The sequence below is a fragment of the Urocampus carinirostris genome, chromosome 4 (genome assembly GCF_059441175.1).
Source record: "Urocampus carinirostris isolate Australia breed hairy pipefish chromosome 4, RoL_Ucar_1.0, whole genome shotgun sequence".
NCBI lineage: Eukaryota > Metazoa > Chordata > Actinopteri > Syngnathiformes > Syngnathidae > Urocampus > Urocampus carinirostris.
Genome location: NC_142352.1, coordinates 20891899 through 20905755, shown reverse-complemented (window position 1 = coordinate 20905755; position 13857 = coordinate 20891899). Strand labels below are relative to the sequence as shown.

General features: G+C 38.4%; 1 protein-coding gene across 6 annotated transcripts in view; it reads right to left on the bottom strand.

Annotated features, from left to right (window-relative positions):
- The window catches only part of celf6 (CUGBP Elav-like family member 6), a 305217-nt gene that overhangs the window by 216158 nt on the left and 75202 nt on the right, over positions 1 to 13857 (bottom strand). The window contains exon 1 of one of the 6 annotated variants that reach the window (XM_088333905.1): positions 12599 to 12827. The exons of the other annotated variants lie outside the window; for them this stretch is intronic. Coding sequence (XP_088190031.1) covers positions 12599 to 12769 — 171 coding nt within the window. The 5' untranslated portion in view covers positions 12770 to 12827. Of the gene's footprint in view, positions 1 to 12598; positions 12828 to 13857 lie in introns of those variants that run through there. 6 annotated transcript variants of the gene reach the window in all.

The following is a 13857-nucleotide window of genomic DNA, read 5'->3' as shown; positions in this document are numbered from 1 at the left end:
GTGCTCAGATCCAGGACTAAACAGGGTGAAGCTGCGTTTCAGTTCCATGGTGCTAAACTCTGGAATAGATTTCCTGATGACCTCAGACAGGCATCTACTCTGACAATGTTTAAGTCCAGGCTGAAAACAGCTCTGTTCAACTGTGCATACAACTGAAAGGGTGCACTCTTCACTTTTACCTTATTTTAATTCATTGATTTTATTATGTTTTATCTGTGGTTTTAATGCATTTTAAAAAACACATTTTAAATTTTCAATGTCTTTTATTGTGTGTTTTTAACCTGTCTGCCATTTCTGTAAAGCACTTTGAATTGCCTTGTGTGTGAATTGTGCTATACAAATAATCTTGCCTTGCCTTATTTTCCTCCCCTGACTGCACTTCACTGGTATGTGGCCTTGCTACCTAGTATTATACATTTACACAAAACATAGGTATGTGTTTGTTTTCCTTGTTTCCTTGCTTGTTCCTCTTTTTTAAGTCAGTAGATATAAAATCATTCATGTCAGTAATAAAAGACAAACAAATAAAACTCTCCAAATTGTCTCTACTCAAAAGTAAAATGATTATTTTAAAGACGAGGAAAACAAATTCCACTAGGATGCAAATGATTACGTTTTCACACAAGTTGAAACTTTAAATACCAAACACAGCAACTCACCAGAGGGCTTTGCACCGCCTGCTGCTCAAGCCATAATGAATTGCCGATTGCTCCAAAAAAAGGAACATAAAAAGACATTTCAATATTGTCTGCAGTTGATACAAAGCCCCACTGATTTCAACATTGTACCTCAAATGTGTATGTGATGTCCACCATGAAAGGGCATGCACAATGGGAGGGTAAAAGACGACAATGGCGGTTTGCTTCCAGGCCAAAAGGACATTGAGTTTCTAGATGAAAAGCTTTTTAAACGTTGGCCCATTCTAATGGGAAAAAGAACGCTCTGCCGTGGTTCAATGTATTATCAGTAGATGTCCTCGTGTTTGGAAAATGAATAGATGGATGAATAGCCTGCGAGCGCTGATAATAATAACAATAATAATACATAAAAAACAGATCAAGTAACCGCAATAAAACATGCATTTGATTTAATGTCTGACGCATCAAGCGCCGTGTAGAGTATTGCATGAATGACCTTCCTTGCGAGGGAAGTCGTGTTGCCGCGACCTCCAATAAAGACAAAGAGTGTTTATGCATGATTTTGTCTGGCCTGGAGGTCAGATGAGGACATGCTGATCAAAGTGGGGTCAAGACGCTAGTAGACCACCTTTCAAGTTAGTGGAGGGACAACAACCATAAGGGGATGTGAGAAAGAAAAAGAGTGTTGTCATTACCATGGTATTGTTGACGGTTCTGCCAAATGAATCCTTGATTTGATGCTGTATAACGCAGAGGTGAGTAATTCCTGTCTTTAAGGGCTGATGTCCTGTGCGATTTTGGCGTTTCTCTGCGCTAATTTAGTGATTCCAATCACAAGGATTGTTAACAAGCAACTGCCAGATCGCTAACGGGCTGATAATTTGTATCACCTAAGTTGGAGAAGAGAACACTCCAAAAACATACAAGGACCGGGTCGCCCACCACCATAACATTATGTTTAAAGCTCATAACAAAAATATACCATATGACCTTTTTAAATACCACTAGATTAATCCATTTTTTTTTCTAAACCAAAACCTGCATTTGACTCTAATCAGCAATATTTAAGGACTGTGCCGGCAGCAGAAGGCTTAGGATAATTTCTTGACGGTTAGATGTTCATGGCTGCATATGCTTATTGACCTCTTCATACCTGTCGTTGATTGACTCTGCAATCCCTGAAATTTCCCAGGTGTGAGTTTACCGGACTGTGATTTTTGCTTCTCGTATACACCCTTCCTTTCATGTGCGGATTGCTTTTTATTGAATACCTGTACCCCGAAAAAACTCTTGTTTTTCAGCATCAGTATCTACGCTAGGCCCCATCTCCTCTTAGCATAAGAGATTTGGTCATGTGACAGCTTTTAATGCCAAAAAAGTTTATCTGTTTCAAACAGGGTTGGGTAGGGTTACTTTAACTGGATTACTTTCAATTACTTTTGGATTGCTCCAATACCAAATATGCTAATAAAAGTCAATAGAAACTAAATATGAATAAACTTACTAAGTTTTGTGCAGGCTTGGGGAGTAACGGAATACATGGAACGGCAAAAATGATGTTGGCAAGCTGTTTGGATTTATTTTCATTTTTGTTTCTGTCGCATTTAATGTTAGTTTTGCCGGAGATCAAATAGATCAAAGCCAGGAGAGAAAGCTTACCACGTGTTGTGAGTCATAATTTTCTTCATATTTAGTTTATCTTGTCTTTTATTAGTATATTTGGTATTGGAGTAATACAAAATTGAAAGTAATCCAGTTAAAGTAACCCTACCCAACCCTGGTTACAAATGTATGTAGAACTTTTTGTTTATTCTTATCAAAAATCAACTAATTAAGCAAAACAACTCTTGCCAGTTGAATATTGTGCAAAACTGAGCGTAATAGAAACACAATTATTTCATCTTAATGACCATTATTTTGCCCTTGCGGGAATTACCAATACTGTAACACATTTGTTTTAGGTTTATACATTTGCATGATAGCTAACCTGACCTGTCCGTCCCCCATGTGACCGAAACCAAGAACTGGTACACGTCTCACCTCGCAAGGGCAGTCTGAATTTGGCCTGCAACAGGGGTTAGGGTTAGGGGTTAGGGTTAGGGTTAGGGTTAAGAGCGCATATCCTAACAAAAAGAACTGGATCCAAATCCTTGCCGGTCCTGACCAAGTCTCAGCTCAACAAGCAGCCAGAGAACCTTGCCAAGTCAGCAGCCAAGCTTGATCAAGCTAGTAGCCAAACCAGTAGGACAAAACCAGCGACCTCAAAGAAGCCTAAAGCCAGCAGCAGTCAACCGCTCTCCTTCAACACTCTGCGACCCTGTGGTCATCGTCCCAAATGGCTCTCACGCCTACCAGGATTCCTCATCGCTCTACAGCCGAGGAAATAAAGACTGGGCCGTCATCGTCATCCACGCAGAACTTCGCAGAACTCCGCGTTGTTGCTAGGTATTGCTATTGGTGTGACGTAAAAGGGGGAATTTTATCATAATAAAATAACGTAATAATTAAGCAATTGTTGCTGTCTATACAAATGGTGCCAGTTCTCAATTTCCAGTATTGTTGTTTTATTTTCTTATTATTGTTTTGTGTTCTTGACCCTACCGAGGATAAGCAGTGCAGAGAATGGATGGATGGATGGATGTTTTGTGTTCGATTCAATTTTCTTCAGGAGATGATTTGTAAAAGAAAAATGTATAAATCCAAGAGTGTGCATGTCTTGATTAAATTAAATTGAACTATCAAAAACGGTAAAAAGAATTCACCTTGAGTGTATGTAGGCACCCTTCAGAATAACTAAACAAGGGTTTTCATTCGTTTTCCTGACATAAGGATCTAAAAACATATTTGAATCTCCAAAAAGGTGAGACGAGTTTTAAAAAGAATAAACTCGGCTCTTTCATTCAATTGGTCAATAAATTGTTTGTTAGAATAATTTATTTACCACCTATTTTCGCTACATAAGTTATTGAGAAAAAAAACATTTTTTTTCAATCTTTATCGCAGGCAAACCGGAGCAAATTGACATATGGTTGCTGAGCATGCAAAGGAAAGGATCTGAAGATTACTCAGCAGGACTTTGGCTTTATAAACTGTCAAGACAAGTTTCATCCCTGTACTCATATACGTTTTCATTAACTCTAATCAATTTATGAAATAACCCGCATCCCACATCATTCACATCCAAAGCGACAGAACCTCATCACCACTGGACCCTAATCATGTATCCATTTCACTGTTTTAATATTAGCATATCGCCAATATCACTTAAAAAAAACTATCTTGGATCAGATCTCTCCTCTGATGTTTTCAAATTCAATTATGCCTTTATCAAATTGGTTTTCACTGTTATTATTATTATTTTCTGGCTGCCTGGCTGTCAGATGATGAAATTGGCGCTGTGTAATTCCAACAACGTTGATAGATGTGCTCCGTGTCGTCACAATCGTAACTTCTAAGGGAGGTCACAGTAGCAATTTCATTTGATTTTTTATTTCTTAATATATTAACAGCTTAGCTTGGAGGTGAGAAAGAAGAAAACATTAGCATGCTGGCAAACAAGCTGTAGGACAAAATAAAAGCGATATATGGAACGGCATCTCTACGTCACCACGGGGAAGCTAACTAACTACGCGACATAAGCACTGTGGCTTGTGTTTACAGTTTAAAGACGCAGAGAGACCATAACGTTCCACGGGGAACGTAATTAGCAGCCGAGCATCAAATTGTGAACTGAAAGTCTTTTCAGAACAAACGCTCCATCTTCTTATGCAACCTTCTGCTTGGGTTCTACATGAAAGAGAAAAAAAAAGCAGAAGAGAAGGGATCCTCCAGGTCGAGTGAAGTATTTTTTTTTTCACAAGTTTGCTGAAGTACAGTCAGGAATTCTCTTGAGTGCATGTGTCCATTCTGAGTGATGCAGCTGAAGGCCTCAAGGGAGGCACGATTCACTCAGCAAAAGAGATAAAAAATAAAAAAGTTGCCTTTATTTTTTTCTACTTATACTTAATGCCTCTGCAAATATATCTGAAGGAAATACTTCAAAGAGAAATTAGAACACATCAAAAGTGTGTATTTAGTGTGTTATCACGCCAGATAGGCTTATCTGCAGAGTTTTGGGTAAAATCCAACCGCAAAAGTGTTTGCTATTAATGCTTGAACATAAGTTGTGGAGATTATTTTGAAGTGGTTCTGATGCTTCAGTTATGCTGTAAACCAAACGGTAACTTGTAGTCTCAAACTTCATATAATGTATTTATTGAAAGCAAAGTAGAAAATTGGATTCAGCTGCTTAGAGTTGTCGATGGTCAGGAGCTGCAGTAACCAATTTGGCCGCCAGAGGGCGTAGAGACCCCACAAAAAAAGACCACACAAAAGAAGATGTTTATCAGTTTTGTTGGTATTTATTGGGGATCCTTTGGCCCGAAACCTAGCTAAACACATTTTTGGAGGCCTAATGTACTACTGCGTACATTTTCACGAAAATAGGTTCAGCCGTTTCTGAGCCTATAAAAAACATACAAACAAACACACATGCAAATAATGGTTTATAAAGTCCGATCTTCCAACTTTAATCCAATCTTATTTTTGGACAATATATAAAACCCTACAAAACCTAGAGCTGGAAAAAAAAGAATAAACTAGTGATGACAAAGCTCAGAGCTCAGAAATCAACATGTTGAGTGATGGGAGGTCAAGCCGGTTGAAGTGTTTAAGGTGGTGCGTTTGAATTATTAATCAATGCAGTTCATGTGGGCGGGCCCGGTTGCCTGGAGAAAGATGCAATATCCTCAGAGGACTGCCTGGTAAATTATTTGATGAGCTTTGGATCAAACCAACATTTTGGGGTGATACCAGAATACAAGTTTATAGTTTATCTTTTAGTAAACACTCAAAATAAGGAGAGAAGACATAAATTATGAACTTGCAAGAAAAATGGGAAAAGACACAAACCTCATATAATATTTCAATCTGTTTCAAAAGTCTTCCCACAAGTCAAGTTTTCATTAAATCCCCTAGTTTAGAACAGCGAATCAGCCCTAAAGGGTGTAATAATCAAAAAACAGGAATTTGATTGGCCGGTAGTGGCAATAATGTCCATAGTGCATAATAGTCAAAACAGAAAACAACAGTGAGGTACAATGGTCAAAATAAACTGGCATTCTATGCCATCTCCTTTGGATGTGTCGAATATTTAAAAAAGAATAAACTTATGACAGCACCTAATAAATGTTCATATCATGACAGGCTTTATTACTAGTACTTATTTACTTATAGTTATTAAGAATATTAGTATGTTAATAATTACTTTTGCTAGCATTATGCTTAAAAAATAGAGGTCAACAAATTAATAGGTCGAGAAATGCGTATTTATTTTACAAAATATGAAGCTCACCAAAGGAGAATCAACGCTGCTGAGAGGAAGCCACAAAAATAAAAATAACAAACAATTGTGAAAGGTTTCAGCAAAAAAAAAAGAAAAAAAAAAAAGAAAGAAAACTTGTGTGGTTTGGTAACTTTGAGCCTTCAGTTTGTAATCTTACTTGTGCTTTGTAACACTTGTGTTTGGTTGCAGTACATAATACAATTACATCTAGTGGTCAAAGACTACACAATGTCCCTTTCAAACATGGTATCTCTATGTTGTGTTGTTTTAGGTTATATTGTATAGAATGTATATATATATATTTAATAACGTTAAGAACAGCTCTCTTATTTTAAACCAAATACATCAAGGGTGCCCAAGTGTTATTCGCATTTGAGATACAGTATTTTCTGGACTATAAGTCACTCCGGATATGTCACACCAGGCAAAAAAAAGCATAATTAAGAAGGAAAATCATATATAAGTCGCACTTGGAGTATAAGTTATATTTTGGGGGGAAATTGATTTGGTCAAATCCAGCACTAAAAAACATATGTACATGTAAACTTGAAAGCCAATTTAAAATAAAATAGAGAATAGGCTGAATAGGTTCGTTCGTATGGTATACAAACATTATATAATTGACATGCCTGTTCATTTTCATGACGTAACATATTAAGCGTTATTCAGATAACTCTAGCATAATTAACATGCTTACCAAATTATCATTTTAACTCCAAATCACTAAATCCAGTGACATTTTCATACTCTGTGTCACAATAGACAATACACCGTTCATTTCTCTTTCCGCCTCTACGTTGCTGATGCTAAACTCATTGTCGCTTTTGAGTCTCTTACAAGACTCTTGCTAACTCCCAGCTTTCTTTCTGCTTTTCGGCTGCACATTTTACCATTTGCATCTTGTAATCTGCAGAATCTGATTTCATTTACTGTGCCATTTTGTTAAGTCTTCTGTGTTGTTTTTATAAATTACAGGCAATAAATGTCCCCAGTGTGGAATGCTCTCAACCTTGCAGCTCTACGTTAAGATCATTCACCATGTTAGTCAGATTGGTTAAAAATGCTTTCAGGAGGAGAACAATGCGTCTTGTTTTGACTGCGCAACTTCCGTTCCAACCAAAGAACCAAGGGTATTTGTCCTAACATCTATCTACAGTGCACTGCCATCGCGATTGACTGGTAGACCGCGATTAACGTACTGGGAACCCCTGAAATACTGTATTTAATTCATATTTTATTTTATATCATATTATTTGATCTCTTATTATGTATCGAATAATGTATTTGATTTAAAACTGTTCAAGGTAAAGTGTGTTTGTTTTTTGTTTATTTAGTGCAATGTAACAATGATGAACGACTTGCCATTGAACACAAATCACACTTTCACTTCCCCAAAATATGATGAAACTAAGCTTTATAAAAAATGTCTTGCATCCTTCATTCGTTCATATTTTCCAGTTACACATCTCAACTGACTCACATCAAAATAGAATCACTCGCCCGGGATGTTAACATGTGCCGTGGCATTGAAACAAATGGGCAAAAAAATGGCAACGGGGATCCAACTGGGGTCCCTTAGCAATCATTTGTGGACCAGTTGCAGCCCTAAACTCAAAGAGAATAATCTCATTTTGGCCAGCCTGGAAATTTTCGACAGTGGTATTAAGGCTTGAATTATTGCCTAGCTAAAGTATCGCCCGTTCAAGAACATTTAGACTTATTGCCATATTTCAGGCTTCAAACGTATGGATATATATTATTTTTCTTAGAATCAACAAAATGTGAGATGCAATTATGAAAAGAAACCATACCTATTCAACATGTTACATTGTGCTAACAAAAAAATGGAAAAAAAGGTGTTACGAAAATAATGCTCGCCTTTGAGTTATTTTGTACAACATATTTTTGCTGCCAACACAGCCACACGTGTTTTGGGTATGTCTTTTTAAGTTTTGTACATCTTTAAAGAGAAATATCCGCTCATTCTACCTTCAAAACAGCTCAAGTTCATTAAGGTGTGATGGTAACCGTATGTGTGCAACATTTTTCAGATATTTCCATGAATGCTCTATATGATTGAGGTCTGGACGTGGGCTCGGACATTCTAACAGCTTTGTATTGTTAGTTTTGAATCATTCCATTGTAGATTTTGATTTTTAGTTAAGGTCTTTCTCCTATTGGAAGATAAACCTGCGCCCCATCCACAGATCCCTTGCAGACTCCAACAGATTTTCTGCCTGTATGTATTAATCTATCCATGTTTCTATCGACTCTAACAATCTTCACGGTCTCTGCTAAAGAAACAAAACCCCAAAAGAAGATGGTGTAACCACAGTGTTTTATAATGTGAACTCTGTTTCCAGGGTGCTGTGCAGTGTTATTCTTACGCCAAATGTAACGCCTTGCATTCAGCCCAAAAAGATCCGTTTTGGTCTCATCTGACCAGAGCACCTTGTTCCACACGTTGTTTTCGTCTCCCATGTGCCTTCTTGCACACACCAAACGGGCTTTTTTATAGTATCATTTACAAAAGTCAATTCCATTGAAGTTGGGAAAAAGTTTAAAATGTCAGTAAAATTAGAATAGAATGACTTGCAAACCTTTTCTAACCCATATTTAAATGAATACACCACAAAGACAAGATTATCCATGTTCAAACTCATAAACTTTATTTCCATAAGCAAATAATGATAAACTTAGAATTTTATAATTGCAACAAGTGCCAAAGTAGTTGGGAAAGGGGCTTCTTCACCATTGTGTTACATCACCTTTCCTTTTAATAACACTCAATAAACGTTTAGGAAGTGAGGAGACTAGTTGTTGAATCGTTGATAGTGGAATCCTTTCCCATTCTTGCTTTATGTACAGCTTCAGCTGTTCAACAGTCCGGGGTCTCCTTTGTCTTATTCTGCGCTTTATAATGCGCCACACATTTTCAATGGGAGACAGGTCAGGACTGCAGGCAGGCCAGTCAAGCACCCGCACCCTCTTACTACGAAGCCACGCTGTCGTGAGACGTGCAGTGTGTGGCTTGGCATTATCCTGCTGGAAGAAGCAAGGGCGCCCATGGTAAAGATTCTGTTTGGATGGCAACATACTTTGTTCCAAAACCTGAATGTACTTTTCTGCATTAATGGTGCCTTCACAGATGTGCAGGTTACCCATTCCTTGGCCACTCATGCACCCCCATACCATCACAGATGCTGGCTTTTGCACTTTGCGTGCATAACAGTCTGGGTGGTTCTGTTCTTCTTTGGACCGGAGGACACGACGTCCACAATTTCCAAACACAATTTGGAAAACTGACTCATCAGACCACAGAACACTTTTCCACTTTGTATCAGTCCATTTTAAATGGGCTCGGGCCCAGAGAACCCTGCGGCGTTTCTGGATGTTGTTGATGAATGGCTTACGCTTTGCAACATAAAGTTTTAACCCACACTTACGGATATAGCGTCGAACTGTATTGACTGACAGTGGTTTTCCAAAGTGTTCCTGAGCCCATGTGGTGATGTCCTTTACACATTGATGTCGGTTCTTAATGCAGTACCGCTTGAGGGCTCGGAGGTCACGGGCATTCAATAATGGTTTACGGCCATGCCGTTTACGCACAGTGATTTCTCCAGATTCCCTGAACCTTTTCACAATATTATGGACTGTAGATGATGATATCCCTAAATTCCTTGCAATTGTACTTTGAGGAATGTTGTTTTTAAACTGTTCAACAATTTGCTCACGCAGTTGTTCACAAAGAGGTGAACCTCGCCCCATCCTTGCATGTGAATGACTTAGCTTGTTCGGGTCTCCCTTTTTTATACCCAGTAACAACTCTCACCTGTTGCTAATTCATCTGTTCACCTGCAAATAGTTGGTTGATTTCCATTCATCCACTTTCTGAGTAGTTATTGACACCTGTCCCAACTATTTTGGCACGTGTTGCTGTCATCAAATTACAGAGTTGATGATTTTCTCCCAAAACAATAAAGTTTATGAGTGAAGACAATAAATATGTTGTCTTTGCTGTGCATTCATTGAAATATGGGTTGAAAAGAATTTGCAATTTACTTGGATCAATTTTTATTTGCAATTAACACACTTTCCCAACTTCATTGGAATTGAGTTTTGTATAAAAGGGATTCCATCTTCCCACTCTTCCGTATTGGACAGATATATGCAGAGTATGACTAAAAGCAGATGTACAAATTGTCCTATTTCAGATGTGTATGCCTGCAAGTCATCCAACGTGATCATAGCCCTAGGCCTCTTGGTTGATTCTCTGATTGTTTTTTTTTCCCTGTTTGGTTGGCTTAGAGGTCAGGTCTAGGTAAGTTTGCAGTGGTTTTATGCTATCTCCATTTTTCGATTATTGCTCACACAGTGCCCCAGGAGATGTGTAAATGTTGCGAAACCTTGTGTCTCATTACTACTTTGAACATTTCCACAACTTTTTCCATACATGCCTTGAGTGTTATTTGGTCTTTAATTCTGTCTTTAGACCTATGAGCTCATCACAGAGAAGGTCGTTAATGTCGTGCACTTTCTGGACACAATTTCACATTGTTCCTATGTTTTTCATTGATGTTCACTATGTTTTGTGTATTCTCACCCAATGCAAAATCTATTGCACCCTGGTCATCCTGGAAAGGGGATTATCACTTGTCAGGCCCCTTCTCAAGCTTTCTTATGTTCCCTCGTGCCCGCATGTTGGTCTAAGATCGGGGGGTGGTGTATCTGTTAGTTATTCAGGTTGACAATGGATCATTCCGAAGTCATCAGGGAACTTCTGGTGTTTGTTGGCTGAGCTATAAGAACACGGGCTGAATATTTGAGTAACACCTGCTTTTCAGTTTTTCCATTGTAATTTTAATATAAAATGTCAAAAAAATTTGGTTCCACTTCACAATTGTTTATCACATGTTGTTGTTACTTGTAAAATATTTACAGTTTTTTAGGTTTTGAAGCCCGAAACGTGGCAATGACAGTTTGGGGGGACTAACAATTTGGCTAGACATTGTAAGCTCCCCTTTGCATATTCATCGACAAGAATGAACGAGCCACTATCGCGCATCACCGAGTGCCAAACAGACAGTAAACATCGATCAGCGGCTCTCTGACAGCATGTGCCATCTCCCGAGACCCGAGCTGTTTGTGATATAAGGACTACAGCCTATATACGGTATGTGTCCTTGGTGGGTAAGTGGTGAAGGGGGGCAGTGAGTGGGGACAGTCCCATATGCCCCCATTTTGCAGGCCTTCCTTTTTATGTCCTCCATCCATCCATAAACAAAGAGGAGCTCGCAGATTGACCACCGACTTTGTATGCACGCAGGAAATCGCAGAAAAAAAAGTATATTCAAAAGCCTTCCCGCAGACAAAAACAAATCATATTCATGCTAATATCCCGCATCCCTCTTCCTCCCCCGACCGAGCCTCACTTGAGGGATGCGGTGTCGGCCCGGAATTAATGACATTCCATCGGCGTTAATGTTTGGCGCGTTTCATTAACCGGTATATCTTTAATTTCCAATAAACACAGCAATTAGGGGGAGGCGTCCGCCGAGACGGGGCTTTGGCAGGCTGCTCTGCCACGGTAACAGCTGTAACCGAATCGGTGCCGGCGTAACAGTAGTCGAGGAGGACTCTCGGCTTAACTGAATCCTGGCTCGCCGTGGGGAGTGGCGCGATTCAATTATATGAAAATGAAGCCCAACGTTCGTATCAGAGAAGAATGAGAGTGGGGAAACAAAAGACTTCTTCGAGACAAAGACATCCTGTACCAGAGAACATGTGAAAACTGGAAAGTTTTTTGAGGCAACCTTTCTTATAATATACACATGAAAAAAGTTCACCCTACAGAGAGCAAAGAGCTGCAACTCATACGTTGTAAGATTGCATTCCCACTCCTTTGGTGGAAAATATTACTCACTAATGGGTGGGTGGATATCTCCAAATACTAATGTTATCATATCAAAGCAAGGACTTGGATCGGCTTGATGCTATTGTCCTGGGATCATTTCTTCCTCCCTCCACCAATTTCCTGAAAGCACTACTTCTATCGACCCTAAGCACACACGTGACCGTAACCACGTGCAAAGGTGCCATGACAGACGGCAGTGAAACATAGTAAAGAGTACTCCCAGTGGGTGAGGCCCGTAAACAGTAAACAACAACCAAAAAGGCTGTACTATTCAACACCATTGGCAATGACTAGTCAAACAAATATTGTGCAGCTGTTGGATGAGAAGGGTCACCTTGTCGAAAAGTACAAAGAGCGGCTTTTAGAGGAACTGAGGATGGCAGGAGGTCTACCTCATAATGGCAAAGGTATGACACTAACAATAGCTGTGCATGCTGAAATGTGTTATTCATGGTGCCACCAAATCTTAAATACCGAAACCAGCTCAAATTGTTTATCATTTATGGTCATTCTGAATGTGCCAATGTGGTTCTCAAAAACAGACGTCAGACAAACCCAGCTACAGTAGCATTAGCTAACTTATTGGTAGCTTCATTGCGTGTCTTTGACATGACTCATACCTACTTAACAAAATATTGCTCAGAAATGTATAAAACGTACCTTGTAAAAATGTTTACTGCAAATCCTGGTATTCTGTGAGGGCTGCCAGTCCCTCAGTGTGACTGCAGGTATCCATTCCCTGCCTTCATCGAAAGGAATAAGACAAAATGCCAAATTGGGCTTACAACCTTTCCCGTTCGCGCAGCCCACCACATAGTAAGAAATCACCATTGTAAAAGGTAATGGTTATATTTTTATGTTGTGGTTATTGATATTTGTTTTAACTCAACTGCTTATTCAACTGCCAGCTGCCATGGCACTCATACTTCCGGGGAATGCAGTGACATCAGTAAATAAGTTTATGCCTGGTGTGTGACTGACAGGTACACTTTTAGTGTCTTTCCCTATCTGGCCTGCTGCTGCATCTTGCCTGCCAGGCAGAGGAGAGGAACAAATAATTTTCATAACATTGCTGCTTCAATTTGACTATCTTGACTTTTGAACTAATATAGATATAATGGAAACATTTATATTTATGTTTTATGCTATTTAACTTTGAATTTTAGTTATTTAATACAAAAATTAAATATTTTGCCTAAATATTTGTGCAGTGTTAATTGTAAATCTAATTTAAGCCAAGGAGGAGGGTTGAATTATTTTATGATCAAGATATTTCCAGGCAAAAGGTACCGGTATGGATTGACACTAATATGTATTTACTTGGATTGGATCAATACTAAATTGTCCAGTATTGCCCAGCCTGATTACTCACTTTAATCTGGATTTATTGTTTTGGGAGATTTTCCTTAAGAAGAAAAGGCTTTAAAATAAGCAGAACTGTCCTATTAGGCAAAAGGTAAATAACTCTGCTGTCTTATAAGAAATATAAGATAAAATCAAAATCTTAAAACAGCAAAACATTTTATCATCTGCTAGGAGAGATCATTTTTGCTTATTTTAAGTGTAAATTGTATTATTTTACTTGAAAATGAGGTACAATATCTAAAAACCAAAAACATTATACTTGAAAAATGAAAACAGTCTCCAATTTGGCTAAGAATTTAGTTTTTACAGCGTAGATTATATATATGTTTACCTGCATGACAATCTAAATAAAGCCAAACCATTTATGATATTGTAAAAATAAAATCTGGGAATAGTTGTCAGCAAAAATTTTGTAAAAGAGAAAAAGGACATACTATGTTGTCCCCTCGTAATTTGAAGAGTCCAAAGTGTTTCATCAAACTAGTAAAAGTAAATAATTGTAATAAATGTGAATGTTATGTAGAATTCAATCGTGATGGAAAGAATAACACTAT